At 34.5% G+C, this 24,603-nt stretch overlaps 1 protein-coding gene across 1 annotated transcript in view; it reads left to right on the top strand.

Annotated features, from left to right (window-relative positions):
* Positions 1 to 24,603, top strand: part of ARMC4 (armadillo repeat containing 4) — a 136,113-nt gene that overhangs the window by 80,439 nt on the left and 31,071 nt on the right. The window contains exons 16-17 of the mRNA XM_025041257.1: positions 20,222 to 20,410; positions 21,788 to 22,009. Of these exons, the coding sequence (XP_024897025.1) occupies positions 20,222 to 20,410; positions 21,788 to 22,009 (411 nt within the window). The remainder of the gene's footprint in view (positions 1 to 20,221; positions 20,411 to 21,787; positions 22,010 to 24,603) is intronic.

The following is a 24,603-nucleotide window of genomic DNA, read 5'->3' as shown; positions in this document are numbered from 1 at the left end:
TTTCTGTGAACTTAAAACTGCTTTAAACAAGTCTGTTTTTTAAAGAATCTTAAAAAATCATTTAAAAGTTCTATTATTTAACTTTTATACTTGTTCAATTTTGGAAACTTCAAAGTAAAATTTTAACTTAAATGTTTTGTTTTAGTCAGTGCCATATTCAGTGAGAGAGATTAAAATATTAAAATTAAAAATGTGTTATCAAAATTCACAAAACTAAACATGTGAAAATGAAACATATATAATTGAGTTTTCAAAATCTGAAGCATTTATACTTCTGAAGTAATTAGACCATAAAACTGCACTAAGACTTTTGGGCCACGCTGTATTTGTTTTAGTAAGCTTTAAAAAACATTTTACATTTAGTAAGCTTTAAAAAACATTTTGCATTTATTGATTAATCCTTTTCACACTAAACCAAATGAATATTTAAAATCCATGAATTGCTGAGTGATTTGATTTTCAATACTTGCACCAAAAATTAATCACAAATCAAGAATAGAAAAGGTTTTATTTGTGTTTAGTTCAATCTTTAACTTATGATGTGGGAATCTGAGGGTTGTATGAGCTTATCTCTCAGTTTCACCCATGTATGACACCCAAGGATACCCAAGGAGGTACAACATGTTCTGTTACTTTCCTTGGTGGCCTTTAGGTCAGTGTGAAAGCCCCAGAATATAAAATGATGCCAGAGAAGAACATATCACAATATTAATAACCAGTAATTGGATTGTGTTTATGCTTCGTTAGCATTTGCATTTACATTTAAATTTTTATTTTGCCTCGAAGAATTTTGCGGCAATACATGAATATAGAAAAATTAAAAGTTAGCAATGATTTAACTTTATCTCTAGGCATATCAAATAATTTTATTAATTCATCAACATTCTTTTAACACCGTTTGCCAAACCCCATGCAGATACACATTACATTCTGTATACCCCCACTTTTTTTTTTTGCATCTTAACACAAATGCATAACATTCATGCAATTAAGTTTCCAGTGTTAAAAAAAAAAAAAGACAGTGAGGTTAAATGAAATAAGATTCTCATTTGAGCCTTTCTAGAATGTTCTTTCAAGGGGGAGAAAATAAAGGCACCTCTGACTTATTGGTAAAAATTTGAGCATAGCTCCCCAGGGGTGTGTTTTATAATTACATTGTGTCATAGGTTAAAGGGCAGTGTATTCTCTTTCTTGGTGGTGTGTAAATAATAGTGTATTTTGCAATCAGTTGCCTTGCGGATTGGCTGAAACGATATGGGTGAAGATACTTGCAAATGTCTGTAGGCGTGGAGGTCGTGTGTAGTTGGAACTCTTTTAGTATCTCAGGTATCCTTTTTTTCACATCACCATACAAAACGTATCCTACTTGATTATGTCCAATTTAGCATTTTCAAGTAGCATTTTGTATATTTTATCATTTTTAGGAAAATTAAAATTGTTTTTAATATTATAAGTTCTGAGGAAGAGTAGAGGCGAGGCATGAAATGTTTTTGTTGTTGTTGTTGTTGTTGTTGTTGTTGTTAATATGCTGAGTATCAGCTTGCGGTAAAAAGAAATCTTGCCAGAAATTTTGGCCCATTTTTCCCTCCTCCTCCCCACTTCTCCCCCTACCCACCCATCCCTCATTCAAATAAGTTAATATGACTCAGCTTTCTAAGAAAAATCAGCTTTTATTTTCTAAGATGGCATTTCTACAAATTTTTTTTTTTTTTACAAAAGATGTTTTGCAAGTCATTTAGACTTATTAACATATGAATCATAGGATTTGGCATCATTTTGAAATAAATAACTTCTTAGTCTGGATTAATGGCACTGAGAGTAATGCTGCAGAAACCAGCCATTGTCGATTCCAGCTAAGAGCAATGCAAATGGGAAGAAAGCACAAGCTGTGCCTTCAGACAAGTTATTGCTCCTTCAGGGTCTCACCGTGTCTGTCAGGCATCATGAAACCTAGGCACTTGCACTATGTATGTGTCCATGTGGAAGGGATACGGTGAAATGGCAACTGTGCAAAACAGATGTTATTCATTTTTGATATTGTTAACAGCATACATATTAGAACACATTTTCAGGTCTGTCTGTAAAGAAAATGAGATGCGAAAATTACTTCTAGTGAATGTACTACATCTTTTCTTGCTAGGAAATCTTTAAAGCTACCTGTCAGTGAATGAACCAGGTCATGCAGTACCAGAATCAAAGACTTCAGTAATAAATTGTGGAATAATTGAGACAAAGATTCATGATGTAAATTTGTATTGTAATTATTTTGTTATTACATGTATAAAACAAATATAATCTAGGATCTTGGTAGTAGAAAGTATTACATTTTGACCAGTTAGACCAGTGTTTCAATTAGAAAGCTTAATATTTTCCTTCATTTTAGTGAAAGTCAATACTTAATAGTTTTTGATAGCTTATCAGTAACAAAGAAAATGTACTAAGTGAAAAAAGTATGTTTTGCCAGCTTAATCATTCTCTGTTTATTCTTTATATGATTGGAAAATCAGAGTGCGAATTGTGCTTTATGGTCTTGTATAAAACCTGAAAGAATATCTAAGACAGGAAATAAGCAACCTCAGTTTAAAAATTACTCAGTGTTCTTCAGTCTATCAAGAACTGAAGGACAGAAGGCTGAACTAAAGTGAACTAATTACAAAAAAATTCACTGCATATTTTTCTAAGTACTTTTATTTAGCAGTGTACCATTTAAAGTGTTTTCTGGGTAAGGCTTAAGGCAGGTTTGTATTGTTGTTGTTTAGTTAAGATTGCTAAAAAGATTTGACCTCTGTAGTGATGTTATGTAGTAAATTTCGTGAGATCCAAGTCTGCTTGCAGACAAATAACTGCGTTGTGAAAAGTATGGGAGATTTGTAAATGGAAGTGAAAAGCTGTTCCTTTCAAGCTGAATGATCAAACACATTTTTGGAGAAAAACAGAGGTTGAGCAGGTGTTCAGTATTATGAACTTGTGATGTAAAGAATGCAACAACTGAATCTGGCAAAAATCCATGTAGTATTAAATTCTTTGTTCTTAAGAAGCAAAACTCTGCTACAGAAAGTCAACTCAAATTTGTGTTCCATGAACAATAAGATATTGAAAACTACAGTAACTCATATAAAGTATGGTATGTATAATTATATTACATCACTTACAATCAGTTTTATGCCTTTTGCCAACATTTATAAGAATCACATTTCTTTCTTAAAATATCATTGCATTTTTTATGTCATTATGAATGTTGTAAGATAGTATTTAAATTCCTCAATTCTGTTTCTTTAAGAAGTTTTTATTAAGAAAAAAGTAATGGTTAATACTTTTTTGCCCTTTGATAAGAAGTTATTCACAAAATTCATATTAATTTACGATCACCACTTCCTTATGAATTAGAAAGGAAACAGGTATTCTTATTTTAGAATAAATACTCTGAACGTGTAAATCAGTTGTAGAATTAGGAAGAAAACTCAATCTGTATTCCAAACCAGTAATATATCTATGAGATCATTTTCCTCGTAACCTCTTTAAACTTAATTTTGCTATTTGTTTAGAAAATAAAGTCTGGTTTTGAATTTTGATCTTGGAGGAAAAAAGTCTCTAGTAATTTCAAAACCAGTGGCCTAAGGATCTGCTCCAAGCAGAGAAGCTAAAGACATTTGAGAATGATTACCCCAAAGAGAAGAGAACAGTTAATTTCTGTGAGGTTGGAATACAAGGTTGGGCGATTTTAGCCAGGAATGTCGAATGCTGAGTGTGGATGAGGCCAACTTCCTGACTACAGGTGTGACAGAACACAGCTGATCAAACAGGACAGGAATTTGACATCACTCTCTGTTTAGCTTCAGCTGCCCAATGAGCCATGGTCAATCAGGAAGCCACAGAGAACTTGGAGAAGGCGTGTGAAGGGGGAGCAGTTTCATACTAAGATTCCTGCCATAAACACGTTTATGAACTTCAATTTGGTCCTGTTTGGGCCCTAGCTGTTCGACAGTGTGCCAGAGAGGCTGCGTTGTTTTTCAAAATATCTAAAACCTCTTTAAAATGTAATTTTAAATTTAAAATGTAAAGCCTATTTGGGGTCTGCTATCATTTTTAAGTCACTTAATAGTTTCAAGTATGCTGTTTATCTGGCTCCCAGTTCCTAAAATCCTAAAAGATTAAAGTGAACTATATTATAATGTTTTTGTTTTTGTTTTTCTCTATATGCCTGATTTCCAAATGGGGAAAGGAAGGGCCAAAACAAGAGTAAGGATGTCTTCAGATTACAGCTGGAAAGTCCACTATCTACAGGTCAAATCTGTTGCTTTCATTTGGATTCTTTTTCTCTGCTACTGCTCTCTCATTCCATCCTTCTTAGTCTCAACTCCATAAAGGGCTAAAATGGAGGTTGCTAGTCTAGGAAGGGGTAGAACTGACAGAGGCATAATATACAAAATGGAACGTTACTACTAAAGGTATAGTTGTACATACAACTATACATATCCATTAGATATAGTTACAACTATATTTAAACAGGTCTGTACAGACTCCGTGCTAACAGTTAGCTACAGAAGAAACCATTTACCCATTTAATCTTGAGTAGTTTGTTGTTGGTTGCAAGTTACTTTATAAAATTAAGAATCTCATCCATTTAATTAATAATATCATTATATTCACTTCAGCCAAGAACAGCCAGGATCACACACTGTACTTCATCACCATCAGAAACTTTGCCATCTCAAAATTCACTGCTTCAGACATCTGATTGGGACCCCAGTTCTAATTACAAGGTTGTATCCTTCCACCTCTCTAGACACACAGCTTCTTACAAGAAATAGTCTAGGCAACAGTTAGTAGTAATGTTTTTCTACCTTTTTCATGACTATGGAAGCCCTTTTGTTACCCTTGTTCTCCAGAAGTGAACTAGATTTCGGTCCCCTGTCTAGAATATTTTTATTATCCTGCTTCTAGACCTAAACTCAGGATACTCAAGACTTCGGCTACATTGCACTTTGGATTTTTTCTTATAGGAATTTTATAGTTCTGGGTTTACAGTTAGGTCTTTAATCCATTTTGAGTTAATTTTTTATATGGTATTAGGTAAGAGTCCAACTTCATTCTTTTATATATGGATATCCAGTTTTCCAAACACCATTTGTTGAGCAGACTGTCCTTTTCTCATTGAATGTTCTTGGTAGCTTTTTGGCATGACAAAATGATTTTGTCAAAAGTCACTTGACAGAATACTCAAAGGTTTATTTCTGGGTCTCTGTTCTGTTCCATTAGTATACATGTCTTTTTATGTCAGTACCACACTGTTTTGATTAATATAGCTTTGCAATCAATTTTGAAATCAGAAAGTGTGAGACCTCCAACTTTGGTTTTCTTTTTCAAGATTATTTTTGTTATTCCGGGTCACTTGAGATTATGTATGAATTTTAGGATGGATTTATCTATTTGCGCAAAAAAAAAGTTGGAATTTTGATAGGAATTGCATTGAATCTGTAGATCACTATGGGTAGTATTGAAATCTTAACAATATCAAGTCTTCTAGTCTATAAACACAGATGTCTTTCCATTTATTTATGTCCTCTTCAATTTCTTTAATGTCTTACAGTTTTCAGGGTAAAGGTCTTTAACTCTCTTAGTTAAATTTATTCCTAGGTATTTTATTCAGTTTGATGCAATTGTAAATGAAATTATTTTCTTAACTTTTCCTTCTAATAGTTCATTATTGCTATATAAAAATGCAACAGATTTCTGTATATTAATTTTGTGTTCTGAAACTTTACTGAATACATTTATTCTAATAGTTTTTTGGTGGAATCTCTAGGGTTCTATACATATATAGAATCATGTCATCTGCAAATAATAAGTTTTACTTATTTCTTTCTAATTTGAATGCATTTTCTTTTTCTTATCTGATTGCTCTGGCTATGACTTCCAATACTATGTTGAATAAAGTGGGGAGAGTGGGCATCTTTGTCTTGTTCCTCATCTTAGAGGAAAAGATTTTTTCACCACTGAGTATGGTGTGAACTTTGGTTTGTCACTGATGATCTTCATGAAATTTCCTTGTATATGATGAGTTATGTATAATTTTTCAAGTGCAACTTGCAACTTTCAGGAGTCTCTTCTTATCTTTCAACAGTTTGACTAATATATGTCTATGAGTATATCTTTTAGTTTAAGATACTGGATTTGGAGGTTAAAGTTTTTCATCAAATTTTGATTTTATTTCTTCAAATATTATTTCTTCCCTTTCTCTCTCTCCTCCTCTTTAAGAATTCCCATATAAGTATGTTGGTGTCCTATTGGTCTTGAGGATGTATTCATTTCTATTTTTATTTTTGCTCCTCAGACTAGAAGTCTCTCCTCTGCCTGCTCAAATCTACTATTGGGCCTATCTAGTGAATTTTCTATTTCAGTTATTGTACTTTTCAAGTCCAGAATTTTTCATTGATTTTTTTAATATAATTTAAATCTCTTTATTGATATTCTCTATTTCCTGATACACTGTTCTCAAACTTTAATTGTTTAGTAGGCATTGTTTCCTTCAGTCCCTTGAACATATTTATAATGACTGATTTAAAGTCTTTATCTATTAAGTCTAACATGGTACAGGCTTCCTGAGGGTCAGATTTTATTGACTTCTTTCCCCAGAACATACTTTGCAACATACCTGCCTCTTTTTTTGTATGTCTCATAATTTTTTGTTGGAAATTAACATTTTAAATAATATAACGTAGAAACATTAGAAATCAGTTTTCCCCTTCCCGGGACTTATGCTGTTGCTATTTGTTGTTGGTTTTGCTCTAGTTTGTTAGTGACTTTCTTGGACTAATTCTGCAATGCCTGTATTCTTTGTCAGTGCGGCCACTGAGGTCTCTGCTCATGTAGCTCATTAGTCAGCTAATGAGTGGAAAGAGATTTTCTTAAGTGCCTTGCACCATTGGGTTTTTCGCCCTTTGGTGAGGGGTTCTGTGTGCATTTTATGGCACGCGTTGAATACTCCAACAGTTTACAACTCTCTCTTGCCTTTCAATTCTGCCTTCATAGAGCCTCAAGGTCAGCCAGAGGTGAGCAGTTAAGGCTATCTCCATTCTTTTCTGGGAATGTATAAAACTCTACCCTTGCACGTGGCATTTTAGATCCCCGGGAATATGTTGTTTTTCAAAGCCTTCTATAGACATCTCATATCCAAGATTTTCCTTTTAATGTTTTTTTGGCCATCCTCTTGTTTGTCCCAGCCGATGTTAACATCTCTAACAGTTTTTATATTAAATTATTGCTTCTGATGGGAAGATCACTGATTGAGCTCTGAGGTCCAGAAAAGACAAGGCTTTAAGGTTTTTCCTAGAGATTGTCATTCAGGTAAAATAGTGATAATTCTATTGGAATGGGGCTCTCTGGGGAGCTCCAGATCCGTTCTTTCCCTCCTGTAGCTGCTAGGCTGCAGGTTTTCCCAGATACCATGGTTGCAAGGCTGCTGGTTTTCAAGGCCACTGCAGAGCTGGGGAGAGGGAGATGGGAATAAAGAAAGTTAAAATGACATAAAGCTCACTATTCTTTCCGAGATTCAACCATTTTTCTTGAATAGACACTCCCGTAAGCCTTTCATTGAATTTGAGAGTTCTGAAAAAGTTGTTTTTGCCAGTTTTCCCGGTGTTCTCATTGTTGTTATAGAGGATCAGGAGCAGAGTCGTCGTCTTCTCCATTTGTTCTTAAAGTAAATATGGGCATTCGAGGTAATCAATTTTACACCAATGCTATGATTTTGGAAATAACAGCAACACAATTTGATAATTATCCAGATCAGTTATTCTCTACTCTGGATACACATTACCTTCAGAGCTTTAAAAAATATTCTTATGCAAGGGCCCAACCCCTGTTCTGTATATTGAGATTGAAACCTAGGCATTTATATTTCTAAAAAAAATCAACACAGGTGATGATAATGTGAAACCAGAGCTAAGAACCACTGATCTAGATCTTACTCATTTTGAATCCCATAACATAATATACTACTTTACATTTCCGAGGCTCCTAATTTGCCAAATGAAAAATAAATTTATGAATGAAAGTGGTTTCAATGATATAAATAAACATAGATTTATTATCTAATGACAGTAAAAGATGTATTTTGTTAACTCATTTTTTGTAGATTTTAAAACAGGATTCAATATGTGGCAAAGTGTTTATTACCACCTGAGTTATGTATATTGAACACATTCACAAGGTGGATGATATGTGGAATCAAATACATTCCAAGTGGTTATTTATTAAGTTGCTATTTTGTGCAAACCATTAGTAACATATACATTCTCAAAATAATTAAAGGATAATAATACTAATAACAGCTGTTATCATATGCCAGGCATCTTGTTATATGCTTTATATGTATCCTCTTAACAACCCTTAAGAGATAAATATTATATTAGCTCCATTTTACAGATGAGGAAATTGAAGCTTAGAGAGAAGTAGAGTAACACTTTTAAAGCCATATACCTAATGAGATGAAATGTGGATAGGCCCCCAGGTATTTTCATTATGTGACTTGAACTCTTAACCCAATAGTTCCCAAAATTTGATGCACGTTGGCATCACCTAGAGATCTTTGTGGATACTGGTTCCCAAGACCATACTTTCTGATATAATTAGTAGGAGGTACAACTTGGGCTTCGAGGATGTTAAAAATTCCCCTGGGTACTTCTAATGTGCAACAAAATTTGAGAACTAGTATCTTAAAAACTATATTTTCTACCTACCCAAGGAATTTATTTTAACATCAGAATGCTTGGATACATTTTCACTTTAAAATATCCAGATAGCTAACTTGGTTTCTCAAAGCATTATATAGAAGTAGATAAATTACACAAGGTGGAATTTCACATCTAAAAGTTTATGTCTTTTCTGCAAAAATTGTTCAACCCAATTTTCCTAGAATTCCCGTAAGTGCAGGATGTGGGAATCCTGACTGTACAATATTGGTTATTGGGTTATTGGGATTTGAGCCGATTCAAAGTTTAATATGAACAAATAGGGTAATGTGACCACTGAAATAATACCTATAGTTGGCCACAGTACTGCTTCTAGATCACAGAAGAATTCCACTCCACTCTGCCCTAGTCAGACCACAGCTGGAATTCTGTGTTAATCTCTGGGTATGTTTTAAGAGAAACTTTGATAAATATGAAAGGAGACCTATGAAAACCATTTAATACAAAAATTAGTCAAAAGTACATATTGCATAAGACAGAGTAAACCGTATACCTGGCTTCAAATATGAGAATATTCATGAAGACAAGGGTTAGTTACAGATAATATAATGTTATATTTCAGGTTCATTATGAGTTCAATAGACTCTTAGCTGCTGAACTGGAAAGCTAACCACATATTTATACACTTAAATGTCATGTAACAGACTCAACAAATAAGCTTCTGTAAAATAATCTCTTCATAATTAGAGACTCCATAGTTTTTTGTTTTGTTTTGTTTTGTTTTCAAATACATTATTTCAGATAGTTTTTTTTTCTGTCAAGATTATGGTTTTCACACAAGTCACTGTTCAGATGCATCTGACTGAATCTTAAGAGGAAATTGCTTTACTTATTTTAATCTGTGAGTTATTGAGTACAAGTGAGAAAAAAATTTTAATACATATGTTTAAACTTTTAAATATATATAAATGCATGTATATACACATAGTTTTATAAGTAATAACTATTATGATAATATGACAAATTTGTTTAGCACCTTGTATGTGTTATAAACTTCTTTCAAATGCATCATTGGTTAAGAATCATGTAACTAACTATATAAGCCTCTGGATACACAATGGTACCTCACAATTTAGACCTCCTTATTAACAGAATATTGCATCTAAAGCAGAATCAACACAGGAAATAGTAAAATGTAAAAATTACAATTGTCTGTGATATTTAAGAAAATTATCTCTAATTAGGCTAGGGAAGTAGAAAAAAATCAGAACCATTAAATTTATTTTCCTTAGTTTTCTTGTGCTTTAATTGGATAAAGCTACCCCAAAAGTATAATGCATTTTCTTCTATGTTAGACTATGAGGGTTGTATCATTTATTTTATCTAAAATTAATTTATTTTTCCTTCAGAAGCAAAAGGGTAATAATTGATGTTCTAATTTTGATTTTTGAAGAACTGCATTTGAAAGTGTAAGGTAATTCTAAATCAGCTGTGTGTGTGTGTGTGTGTGAGTGTGTATTATTGAAAGCTACAGGACTTGTTAACTACTAGGATCAGAACAAAGATCTTATTGTGATAGAGCCACACAGTCTGTTTTCCTTGAGTGTATATAGGTTGTATTTAGAAATTTAAAAACCTTTAATTTATTGAATACACTTTTGGGACAAGATTTGCCTGTTCAGTTTTGGTTTTCCTGACATGCTATTCTAATGTGAATGTAGCATTTTTGAAATTTTTTATATGCAATGTGCTATTTTAAAATCTTTTTCAAACACTGTATTGTGCATTGTATAGTCTCTACATGGCACAAAGCAGGGTTTCTATAGCCTTTTTGGATAAAAATCTTTGTCTTAAGTCATATTTTGCTTGCTTGTATGTGCTTTAAAGTTGTATTATGTTTATCTCACCTCATCAGAAAACTGCCAGTTCTTTTCACTGGAGGCAAGAGAAAGAATTTCATACCCATAAGTTTAATTGCTCAATGCCAAAATATCTATTTTCTGTTTTATTCATTAATCTGTAAATAATGTCTTAGTGTTTTTCTATTAGTTGAATTTACCAAATGTGTTTTGCTTCTTCATATTCTTCATCTTATTTGTATATTTGACCTAATTTTGTTTAATTTGAACCTGACACCTTTTCCTACTTATTCAACCATTCAAGCTTTACTTTAATAGCAGTATAAAGGTGTTTTATATTCTCTTTTTCAATTACTGTTATTGTTTGTCTTAGGAGACATCATTGGCAAAATAGCTTCATCTCTTTGGGAACTGTTAACCCTATAAATTGTGAAGATTCTTCTCACTATTTATAAACTAGGTTTAATCTGATAAATATAATGATTCGTACTTCCAAGTCTAAGCACATGGTGTATAGTGAACAGATACATTAAATGAGAAATCAGGAAATTTAAAGTTGATTTTTAGTTTTGTCATTAACTGTTCATGAACCGTAAGCCTTCTCGTCTAAGGAATGGGGATATCATACCTCCATAAGGCAGAGCTATAAGGATCAAATGAAATATGTATATGCACATTAGGTTGTTGTTGTAATATTAGTAATAGTAGTAATAGTAGTAGCAGTAGTAGTAGTAGTAGTAGTAGTAAGAGTTTTTCTATTACAGATGAAAATTTGAATTATGTATAACCAATACTGTAGCAGCGGTGAAATTGGCGAAGACTAATTTTTAAGATATGTGAGAAGGTGGAAAATGTGGTGAATTTGCCCCGTCGCTTAGCATTAGTGAAAGACAGTTTTGGCAGTGTAATGACTTTTTCCATCCTCAAATATACTGTCTCCCTTTCCATAGAAACTATGTGAGGCACGTTGCCATACGTTTAAAATATTTAAATGCAAAAAGAAAAAAAAGAAAGAAATTCACCTTCAAAATAGATAAACTTTGGAGGGGTCTGTAGGCTTGACTCTTAACATTTCACTGTCCCACAGATTGTAAACATTACAAGGCCTTGGTGAGACATGCCCATGATCTCACTGAGACTTTGGCTCCCTATATCTCATACCATGTACCTTAGGAAGTTCTTGGATCACAGGCAGATGTGATCATTTTTGTTGTTTTTCCAAGTATAGCCCCAGTTCTGCGGCTTACTGTGCCTCCTGATAAAGCAGCGAAAGAATCAGGAAGTCACTAGGCTGTGAGTTTGAATCAATCTTATCAATTTATATTCCATCCTACAGAGCTCATGCTCTTTTCTTTCTAGTGTTTGTGACTGTGGTTAATTATCTTAAAGTTATAGTCCCCTTATTCCTTTTATTTTTTTCATAATTCAACAAACATTTATTGAAAATCTACTGAGTGAAAGATAGCAGACTATATTTTAAGGGAGAATCAAAGAACAAGACCAGGAGTCTCTTCTTGAAGAGCTCACAAATTAATTGGGAAAGGATCCATAAGAAAATAACTATAATATAATGAAAAATGGCTATTTGTATTTGGTATTAAATGGCCATATCAGATATTAGGGTAAATTGATTGAGCAGCTCAACAATGTCACCAAGGACCCAGGCTGTTTTCTTTCCCCTTTCTGTTCTGCCAGTCTCAGTGTGACCTATGATTATTCCTTATTATAAATAGGAAGACTTTTCCAGAAGATTCTGGTAGATATTGTCTCAGAATTCATTGGCCACAATTGGGCCATATCTACCCCACCCCTTAACAAATAATTGACAAAGGGAATGAGACTCCAGAATAGGCTTAGGCCAGTCAAGAATTACCTCTGGGGTCTAGAAGCAATTTCTCCTGATGCTTGTATGTGAGAGATGGACACTCAAACAAAATCAAGGCTTGGCAAACACAGGAGAAAGAGGAAATGGATTTTGGAGGAAAACATCTACAAGAATATGGAGGGAAGGGAGTGACTAATACTGAGAAGGGGAGTGGAGGGAAATTTCATGGAGGAGATATTATCTAAGCTGCTATTAAAAAATGTATTACAGAGAATGAATTGATGGTCACCAGATGGGATGGGGGTTGGGAGCATGGGTGAAAAAGGGGAAAGGGACTAAGAAATACAGATTACCAGTTATAAAAATAGTCACAGGGATGTATATAAAGTATGACATAAAGACTATAGTCAACAATATTGTAATAACTATGATGCCACATGGGTACTAGACTTCATCAGTTAGCAATGGATAAATAGATGGTTAAGATATTCTTAGAAGGCAGCTCATAGCTATATCAAATATAATAGAATTTTGGTGCCATGATCGAGAGAGACATGACTGAAGAGAGCAAAAGCTCAGATTCATTTACTGGGGAAAAAAGTAGTTGATAGAAGTTTGGCTTGCAAATAACCTTTAATTTTGATAGTTCCAAGTAGAATAAAGGAGAAAGAAAATAATGTGAAGGTGCCTTTTTATAGGGGGTTGGGCTCCAGAGTAAGTACATAAGAAAAAAATCAGAGTTAAATTTATCCTTGTATAGTCCTTAAATCATCCATGCAGTAAACATGCAATACAACAGTCTACAGTCTTGTAGAATTTTTAACCTTATAATTTGAGAACCACTAAGTTTTTCTAAAAAACAGAACAAAGGAAACTGTGTCTATATGCTCTATACATGAAAACAATTCTTTCAATATAACTTTTGAAAGAGGAATAAATAGAGAATTATGTTGTTTTTACTTGTCTGTAGGATTTATTTTATCCGATTTTAATATAAAATCTCTATGGTCACTTAAAAACAGAACTTCAAAATTCATGAAGCAAAAACTGGTAGACCTGAAAGGAGAAATAGAAAAATCCACAATAATGGTCGAAAATTTCACCACTTCTCTGTCATCAATAGAAAACAATGGAAAATAAGTAAGGATATAGAAAACCTGAACACCTGTGTCAAACAACTGAGCACAACATGTATATAGAACATTCCACACAATGACAGCAGAATACACATTATTTTAGAATACATTCAGAACATTCATCAAGCTGGACCATATTCTGAGCCATAAGACAAACCTTAAGAAATCATAAAAATTAAAAGTTCTTTGACCATAATAGAATGAAACTAGAGGTCAATAACAGAAACATAGTTGGAAAGTCCCCAAATATTCTAAAATTTAAAAACATCTAGATAACCATGGACCAAAAAAAGTCACAAGGAAAATTAGAAAATCTTTTGAATTGAATGAAAATGAAAACACAACATATCAAACATTGTTGGATGCATCCACAACACCTTTTAGAGGAAAACCCATAGCATTAAAAACGTAAATTTAAAGAGTATCTAAGTTTTTATTTTTAAAAACCACTAGAAAAAAATAAAGGCCAATTCTTGAAAAAGAAATCAGTAAAGTTAATAAACCTCTGGTCAGTATGATCAAGAGAAAAAAGAAGATTCAAGTTACCAATATCAGGGATAGAAATAGACCATCACTATAGACCCTACAAATATTGAAAAGATAATAAGCAGATGTTATGAACTAGATAGTAAACCACTCCTACCTACTCAAAAACAAAATTTATGCTCACCAAAAAAACCAGTTCATGAATATTTATAGAGGATTTATTCATAATTCCAAAAATCTAGAAACAACCCAAATACCCTTCATCTGTTGAACAGATAAACAAACAGTGGTGCATTTACAAAATGGAATGTGATTTAGCTATAAAAGTGGATCGAATACAGATACATGCAACATCATGGATTAGTTTCGAATGTGTTATCTAAGTGTAAGAAGCCAGATTCAAAAGGCTTCATACTGTATCATTCCATCTATAAGATATTCTGGAAAAGGTAAAAATATAGGGGCAGGAAACACATAAAGAGTTTCCAGAGACTGGGAGTGGGAAGAAGTACTGACTATAGCAAGATAGCATGAGGGAGTTTGGGGGTGGTGGAACAGTTCTATATCTTGATTGTGGTTGTGGTTACATGATTATAAGCATTGGACAAAACTCATAGAGCTGTAATGCAAAAAAAGTGAATTTTACTGTTCACTAAAAAAAAAATTAATAAAACAATCTCTGTAACCTTAAAATAAAAAGATGTATTAAAAGATGAGTCAGAGTTTTTAGGGCTGAGAAGGAGTTTAGAAGATAAAACAACAGAGTTAAAGATGTAAAAATCATGAGGGAACAACAGTAATCCTAGATGCTGGAGTATAGATTATGCAAGAGTATACCAGGGAATAAGAGAAGAGGGTGAGGTTGGGCCAGATAGGGAAAATACTTCAGTGTCATGCTAACAATTTAGACCTCATTTTGAAGGAAATAAAGCCACCAGAGGATTTTAAGAAATCCTCAGTTATTTTGTCAATGTCTTCTAGTCTTTTTGGAGGTCTGACACTCATCCTCAAATAGATTGCTCAGGAAGGGCCTGTATTGATAGCATTCCCTGAGGTCTTCCCTGTACAGTGTTATACTTGAAAGCCATTTTGGCTGGATGTTAGAACCTTGATTCACATTATCTCTTAAGTAGCTTATATAGGTTATTACCTTCCCCTGTGCATGAAACATTGCTATTGAAAAGTCTAAGGATGATATCATATTCTTTTTCTTATAAGTGACTTGGTCTTTTTGCCTAAACGACCAAAGAATTTTTTTTCTTTTTTATTAAAGTCTAGCAGTTGTACTAGAATATGTCTTTATGTTAGCCCATTCTAGGCCAACTTTTCCTGGTATATAAGATGACTTTTCCATATATTTTCAGGTTTTACTTATTTTAGGAAACGGTTTTCTTGATTTATAGTTCTAAAAATTTGCTCTATTTTAGGGCTTTGTTTCCTTCTTGGGGACTGTTACTATACATATGTTAGATCTTCTCTGCCTACTTGTTCTCTTGAATTTTTCGTTTGCTCTTTTTCCATCATTTTCGAGTTTTCACATCTTCTGTTTATTTAAAAATATTGCCTGTGTTGTTCATTTATCCTTGTGTTCCTTCTAGTTTACTCTTCATTTCCAAAATGAATTTTTTTATTTCTAATTCATTATGGAAATTGTTTTATTTTACTAATCACCTAATTTATGCACTTTAATAATCCTAATTCATATTTTCCTTTCACTGCTTCTATAATTATTTGAGCTCATTTTTTTCTTATAATAACTCCATATGGAAATTGACTGTAGTCTTTCTATATTGCTCATTTTTAAGTGAAATGTGTTTCCATGGTCTTTTAGAGAGAGAGAGATGGGCCAGGGTAGCATTTCTAATTTTATGGTTCTCAAGATCTCATGTCTGTGATTTTCACAGTGATAGAGAGTAGGTTCGGGCTTCCTCCTCTCTTTTTGTCTGGACTTTCTCATCCCTTCATCCCACTGTCCTTGCTCAAGTTGGATGCCACCCCCAGTAATTTCTCCTCAACGAGGGGCTTTGTCCAAGGAGAGGGCTTCTAGTTTATAGTTTTAAGAATTCACAGGTCTCAGACCTACAGAACGCTTCAGTACTATCAGACCTGGTGGCATTTTTTTTAGACTTACCCATCAATCGCAGCCTGAAAAGTCCATTGCCAGCTTCTGATGCTGTTGTGAGCTTTTTAGTGAGACCTGATGGCAACTCTGTTCCCTGGCTCTCGGGGCATTCTCTGAGCCTTCCCTACTCAGATTCCAGCTCTTTCTTAGAACATGCAGATTTTGTAGTGGTTGGTAGTTTGTCCTGACCTGTGTGTATTTTGGGGTTGGTATAGATACCTTGTCACTTAGTGTTGTTGTATATGTTGTCCTTTTATTTGTTTTGTTATACCAGTTGCCCCATTTTTATAGGGAGATTAAAAACTATGTCACCATCATCTTTCTAGAATTCCTCCATTGTCCCTTGAGAAAAAAAATTGTTCTATAAATTTGTAATTGAAAAATGTGTTAGATTATTGACACATATAACATCACTTAGAAAAGTTGAGCCTTTGGGCTATACTTTTGAACTTTCTTTAAATTCTAAGAGCCATTATTTTGCTTTTGCATTTACATGTTCACAGTCTCATTTGGACCAAGTAAGTAATGGTTAGGATTTACATAACCACAACATTGTAGAGGGGCTTTGGGATCAGGCAGATCTGGAGTCAAATTCACCTTTTGCCACTTATCATTTTTCTTTTCACATATTAATTCACTTGCCTGAGGTTTTCCTCATCTACAACATGGGAATACTACTTCTACAACTACTGCTACTAAGTATCTTAAAGAATAATTTGGATTAAGTTATATTGGATATTTGACCGAAGGTTAATAAATTTATATTTATAATCTTTTGATTTGATTGTATCGAATGCATAGAAGTATAATAAGATGCCAGTATACAAGACAGTTGAAAGTAAAATAACTTCTTTTGTATTACATAAAAACTTTATTGTAGAATTTTAGAAAAAAAAGGCAAGTAAATATGTTCAAAATAATTTTATTAATACATCAGAATTTATGTGTCCTATCAGAAATTGCATTCAAATATCCAATGTTGCTGACATCATTTCTCGCAGCAATTGGGAGAGACAAGGTATGGAGAAAAAAGTTTTGTCCTTACCCTTGGGAAGAATCTGATTGGGTCCTTTCTTCGACATTTACTGGAAGCTTAGTTTAGTTTGTTATGCTGTCAGTGAAAATTCCTTTTGTAGACGTGAGTTTGCATATAATCAAATTCAACGAATGTTAATTGAGCAGGTACTTACTGCTAGAAAGTGGCATAGGCACTGGGCATACAACAGTGAATAAGACAGAGTTTCTGCCCTCTTGGAACATAAGTGTTTAACATTAAAGTCAAACAAATAAGCCACTAACTTCATAGAGTGATAAGTGTTATTATATTATAGAAGAACTGGGAATTATAGAAAGAGCAGTTTAACCCAGACTTGAGGTTCAGGAAAGGCTTATTAAAGAAAATGTTACCTTCGTTAGTAGCTGAGGATGTGTAAGAATTCCCAAACTAATAGAAAAGTAGACAAAAAGGGCACATGCAAAGGCATGGACACATGTGCAAGTAGCACATATGAGGACATGAGACTTGAAGGACTAATGCGTAAGCCGTGTTCCCAATACCAGCTGAAGTTCAAACTCACCACGAGAGTTTTTAGAAATATAGGTGTTTGTCATAGGCCCCACCCCACGCTTAATGAAACGCGTTCTCAGAGAATGTCAGGATTCTGATTATTAGCTCCTGTGGTGAGCCACCGGCTTGGGGTGTGTGAGAGAGCTTGGAGAATGGGGTCAAGGCAGGAAAGGTGAGACAAGGAAGCTAGGGACACACTATGAAGGGCTAGGAAGCCACGTGTGGGTTTGGATTTTACCATGAGGCAGACAAGAGGAAGTTATGGAAGGATTTGTGGGGTATGGGGATGAAATGATCAGACCAGATTTATGATGTGTGAAGATCACTGAACGCACTAAAACATGTCCCTTGCCTTCATGAGGGATACAACCTAGATTATGCAGTTCAACTTCTTTGAACCTCAATTTTTGCAATCTAAAATGGAAATAACTTCTACTTGGCATGGTTATCTTGAGGTTTAAGAAAGTTTATGCAAAATACCTAATATATATTTGGCACTCAAAAGATATTAATTTCTGTAGTTTGAGAAAGCCACGAAGCCAACTAACAATCGGTGGATATCACGCACCAGTGCTATGCATCAGGGGAGGCGGGGATTTCTGTTCAAACATCTGTTCTCAGGTTCTTGTGACAAATTCTTTTCCTCAGCCCACATTTCTGACACTGGGACAGGTAGCCCACTTTTATCTCACTCCCCACGCTTTCACACTCATCACTTCAGTTACAATCTTTATGCAAATGACTTCCACATCTCCATATTCAGCCTTTGTTTCCTTTCCTGAGCTCCAAACCCATATTTCCCCCTGACTCCTGGTGTCTCCAGTTAAATGTCTTGTGGACACTTCATTCAATTAGGTGTTCTCACGCCAAATACCACCCTTCCCCCTCAAGAAAACAAAAGAAACCCCTGCCTTTAGCACCACTAGGTCAAGCCAGAAACAAAGGAATCATCACTAAATCATTTGTCTTAATCTTCTCTGATCAATCCTCACAAACCTACACTGTTCTCTCCAGGTCTAAACCATCACCCTCATCCAAACGATGCCCACCTCTTATCTGAACTAGCGAAATAACCTCTGAGTTCCCAACATCATTCCTTGCCCCAACTTCAACCCTGCAATTCTGAGAGATCTCCCAAGACAGAAAATTGATAAAAATCCCCTCTCCACCTTACACCCCCAACACTTAAACCTCTTATGTGGCTTTCAAATGCCCTTAAAAGGAACTCTAAACTCTGTACCAAGGCTTATGAGACCCTTCAAGATCTCACCTCTTACATGTCATTTTAGCCCATTTCTCCCTTTCCTATTTTATGCTCTAACCATTGTGACCTAGAAAAAAGTCACTTTTCTCACTTTCAGATCTATGTTATATGATGACTCTTTCACACAGACTCTCCCTCACACTGGATTATGCCTCAGGCCTTAGTTTCCAGACATCCTCTTGGGAGGCAGTCCTTGAATCCACACCAGCTGAGATTCCTTTGTTGTATGTATTGTGGTATCTTTACCTCTTCCCCCTTAGGGCTATTTATTATACTCATAATTTCTTAACACTCATGTTCGCCACAGATTGAAAGCAACATGATGGCAGCAGAGTATACACAGTCCATCCATATTATTCACAGATTCTGTATGGGAATTTGCCTACTTACTAAATTTTTTTGTAACTCTGAAATCAATACTCACAGCACTTTCTTGGTCATTCTTGAATATGAACAGAATGGTGAAAAATTTGAGTTGCTCAATGTGCAAGTTTTCAGCTGAGGTCAAAAAGATGATGCTCTGCCTTCTTGTTTCAGCTCTCATACTGTAAATAAGCATCCATTTTACAGTCTACTTAGTGCCACATCTTCCACATTTTCATGGGTTTTTTTGTTCAAGATTTTACTGTTTAAAATGTCCCCCAAGCATGGTGTAGAAGTGCTGTCTAGTGTCCCTAAGTGCTAGAAGACTGTGATGTGCCTTACAGAGAAAAAGTGTGTATTAGGTAAGCTTCATTCAGGCATAAGTTATAGTATGTTATCCATGAGTTCAACATTAATGAATTAACAATATACGAAATAAGATCTTTAAACAGAAACACATATAACACAAGGTTATATATTGATTAGTTGACAAAAAATGTTACCAGAGTCTTGCAGGAACTTAAACTTGTATTTCCCTTAGGAGCAATGGTTCAGTATTTACTAATTCCCTTTCTCTGATGATTTTATAGAACATAACTACTGGAAATAAAAAGATTCAACTGTATTTTGTTAACTTCTATATCTCCAATACTTAGCACAGTGACTCATATCATAGTTGTTCAGTCAATATTTGTTAAAACTGAATTGTGTGCATGCATGTATATACACATACATACTTTATACATACACACATCGATAATATATATAATATGGAAATAAGTCAAACTGAATTTGTTTTTCATGCCACAGGTATACTTCTCAGCCTTATCATTACTTTTTTTCTTTTAAAGAAATGCTAGATACCGGTTTATTATTGATGTCATCTTTATTTTTATTGTTATCTAGGATGCTGGAGAAATGGTTCGTTCCTTTGTTGGTGGTTTGGAACTTGTTGTCAATTTGCTGAAATCAGATAATAAAGAAGTTTTGGCAAGTGTATGTGCTGCTATTACCAATATAGCAAAAGATCAAGAAAATTTAGCTGTTATTACAGATCATGGAGTTGTCCCTTTATTGTCCAAACTAGCAAATACAGTAAGTAACACATCTTTTTATTTTAAATGCATGTTGTCATAAGATATCACAGTGTAGTGGCAAAAACAATGAGCTTCAAGTCCAGAAACCTGGATTCAAGTTTAATATCCATCACCTATGAGGTTTGAAATTTTGGTTAATTCATTTAATTTCTCTGAGACTAATAAGTGTGAAAGTGTATTTTAAAGTGTACAATGTTAATATGCAAGATCCTTGTAAAAATAGGGGCTGTTTTTCATTTGTCACTGGCAAGTAAAACAGTGACAAATATGTTATTGTAGAAGTGTTAACTATCATCGTCATCACATCATCATTACTATTACTCTTAAGGTAATTGTTATGCCAACTTTAGGAGTTAAATGTGCCTCCCCCAGCTTAGCAAGCTTGGGTCTATGGCATTCTTGGACTCGAAGATTTTGGCAGTCACTGTATTGTTTATCCAGAGCTGTGCCAGATAGAGTAAGTAGCCTTGAGAGATAATGACTTCACCATGACCAGAGGTATTTGAGCATAGGCTGCACTACCACTTGGCAGAAAAGTCATAGAGCAGAAATTCAATCATTGGAAGGATGCTTGGTCTAGAAGACTTTTTAGAGCTAGTCTTACACTGAGTACCTAAGAATATCTGCCAGATTCATTTAAGGACACCAAGTTATTGCCTTATTTAAGAGAACAGTACAATTAATGAACAGAAAACTGTACTTTATTTAGTTATATTATACCTATATGATATAATTACATCCAAAAAGAAGGATATAGTCTGCATAAAGAATACAGAAAGGAAAATGGCAGATTCAAAACATCATTGTTTGCTGCACTGTCTTCTCCCTTTAGGGAGCCAAGGTGTATTACTGACGTAGAAGTATTCCTAGGGTGATGAAGTAGAATTAATCTGCTTATCCCAGTTAATTGAAATGCTCCATTAAGAATGTCCCGAATTATTTTTATTACTAAACTACTTGCTGATCTGTAATTCTGTATTGTGAGTAGATTTACTCAAAAGGAAACTGAGCCTTGAACAAATAATGATGATGATGATGATGATGATGATAATGGTGGTGGTGGTGGTGGTGGTGATGATGATGATGATGATGATGCCAGGCAGATATCTAAAATGCCAGACTCCTGATCACCTGTTTGTGCACTGACAATGTCCAGACTCCTGATCACCTGTTTGTGCACTGACAATGTCCAGTTCATAAAAAGAAAACTCAGAATTGAAACATTGGCGACCCACCAAAATCCTAGTTCCCTTCAAGACAGCACCTGAGTAACTGGGCTCATTGGCATCTTAGTGGGTAATAAACATCTAGAGCATAAACATGATCTCACAGGATCATTATATTGCACATACCACCATTTGTTTCCTTCGTGCAGAATAACGATAAACTGAGGCGTCATCTAGCAGAAGCCATTTCACGTTGCTGTATGTGGGGCAGGAATAGAGTGGCCTTTGGCGAGCACAAAGCGGTGGCTCCATTAGTGCGTTACCTGAAATCAAATGACACCAATGTGCATCGAGCAACAGCTCAAGCCTTGTACCAGCTCTCAGAAGATGCCAATAACTGCATCACCATGCATGAGAACAGCGCAGTCAAGGTACAGTTGGTTGACTTTGTGGTTTCATACAAGTTAGGCAAATGTAGGCTAAAAGAAACTGTAATGTTAAGGTTTTACTGAAGAGGATATTTGAACACATAAAACTGCCTCATTGTTGGGTCACAGCTGCAGCTGAGCCATGTGTTATCAAGGATTATGCTGCAGAAGAGCCATGTGGAGATAGAATTTTTCTAAATCAAAGAATAGAAAATGTACTCAGTAAAATTGGTCATTACATTATTTGAATTTGATTAAACAAAAGGTACAGTGTATGAACAATCAGTGTTATTCATAATTCTATTTAATATATTATTTACTTAATACTTAAATCAGGGGTCTCCAATCCCTGGGCCACAGACTGGTACCAGGAACCAGGAACGCACAACAGGAGGTCAGCAGTGGGCAAGTGAACAGAGCTTCGTCTGTATTTGCAGCCGCTCCCCAACACTAGCATCACCGCCTCAGCTCCACCTCAGATCATCAGGCATTAGATTCTCATTGGACCACTGGTCCCTGGTACCAAAAACGTTGAGGACTGCTGACTTAAATAATGAAATATTGTACCAACTAAATGGCAAAGGACCTGAATGAAACAGCAACTAGTCTGCAGTTTGACAGTCTTAACCATAATAGGAAAGAAACAATTCAAAGACACATTTAAAAAAAAAAATCTGTGCATCTAATTTTCTTTGCCTTTAACTAATATATAGATAGAAGTGTTTCTGCTCATAGACTATAATGTATCTATATGTTGGAAACCACCTAGAGCTTCTGAATGGAATATTTTGATAACAATAAATATAAAAATACTTAAGAGTACATAGCCAGTTTACATGTATTGGGAAAATTGATTTAAAGTATTTGTTCTTTTCTATAGATTGTTTCCTTGTACAGTATAATTTTACTGTTTATTACCTCAATTCAGAGACTATGACAATCAGGTACATTTACATTTTTAAAATGCATGCCCAAAGTGGGCTTGATCTTTTAAACAAAAGTTAATTAAAGTCTCCAGTTAATCATATCTAGTCAAATTTACATGTGCCGAATACACAATATCTCGGGGGGAATAAGACTCTTAAAGTTCCAATTGGTAATTTTCTGAGGTGATTATTTTAATTTATCTTTCAAATCTATTATAGTTGAATATGATGTTAATTTTTCTGAAATTAAACCCAATTTACTTTTAAATGTGTCAACCTTTCCATTATAAATCTGTTCTTACAGCACATAAGTTTGGCCAAATTAGTTTCTTCAAGCAAAAATCTGGCATAAAAAGCACCTTTTAAACTAAGCACTAATTTTTCAAAGTAAATTATAAAAATGTATATTGGAATGTTAACTCCAAGTTGCTAAAGAATAATAAAAATACTGTCACTTCTATATGATTCTGTTTACACTTCAAAAAAGAAGACATTTCTAATTTAAAATTACTGTATACATTCTATTATTGAACAGGACTTGCACAGCCTAACATGCCATAAGTATAAAGTCTTTAAAAAAAATGAAGCCATAAAATTTAATTAGTCTGGTAAAGTATCTGACATAAAACATATGCTTAGACAATTGCCAGTGACTTTGAGAATTTCTAAACTACTCAGAAAATTTTTTAAATTTAACAAGGTTTGCATTTTACTGTTCAATTGACATATGCCAGGTGTACATGCAACTCTCAATTATTTCTTCTAATGCAAGTCAATAGATAATCCAAAATCGTTTATGAATTGCATTTTGCTGTGAGAAGTGTTAAAACTGTGTTCACCCATGGACACAGCTTCTATGTATTAGAAAAAGAAGGCAATAGGAATGATTAGGGCGAGGAGACAGGGGAAAAGCAAAGAAGGAAATCTGGTGATGACCAGAGGGGAGCGGGGATCTGAGGGGCTGGGAGAATGGGGTGAAGGGTTAAAGAAGTACAAATTAGTAGCTGAGAGATGGTCGTGGGGGTGGGGAGCACGGCATAGGGAATGCAGTCAGCAGTAATGTAAATGGCTAGGTGTACAGCCAGAGGAGTGATGGACTAATTAGAGGGATCATTTCATAAACTACATAAATGTCTAACCAATGTGCTATATACTTGAAACTAATAATAAAATAAAATGCTAAAAAAAAAAAAGAAAGAAAGAAAAGAAAAGAAGGTTTGTTGCACTCCAGACCCTCTCCTGGGTCATCTTGAGGGCCTCTCTGTCTTGTCAATTTGCATTCCTAACACCTGCTATTTCTACTGGACGATAACAGTAAAGCGCAGGACTTACTTTATTTTCTTTTAATGTTACTCTGTGGAGGCAGGCCTTACCATGGGCTCTCCTTCCTGGGGCCATGGGAAAAGCATAAAGACCTGTGTGTCTCTTCTCTGTTTTTTCTTTAATGAGGAAAACAATGTGGATGTGATATACTGGGTGTAGGTAGAATAAATGGGGTTTGGTAGTTGCTTGGATCGGGGGAATAAAGGAAAGGGTCGAGTCCAAAATCAGTCTAGATAAAGAGGAAGATTTCTTAGCCAAGATAAAGCAAGGAAATATTTGACACATTAGGATGGTGAAAATACCTGCAGCGAACAATTTTTTACCCCCAAAAAAATAACATTCTCAAAA

Source organism: Pteropus alecto, unplaced genomic scaffold, assembly GCF_000325575.1.
Source record: "Pteropus alecto unplaced genomic scaffold, ASM32557v1 scaffold269, whole genome shotgun sequence".
NCBI classification, from domain to species: domain Eukaryota; kingdom Metazoa; phylum Chordata; class Mammalia; order Chiroptera; family Pteropodidae; genus Pteropus; species Pteropus alecto.
The sequence above is the reverse complement of the archived record's forward strand: the minus strand, read 5'-3'. Positions and strand labels throughout refer to the sequence as shown.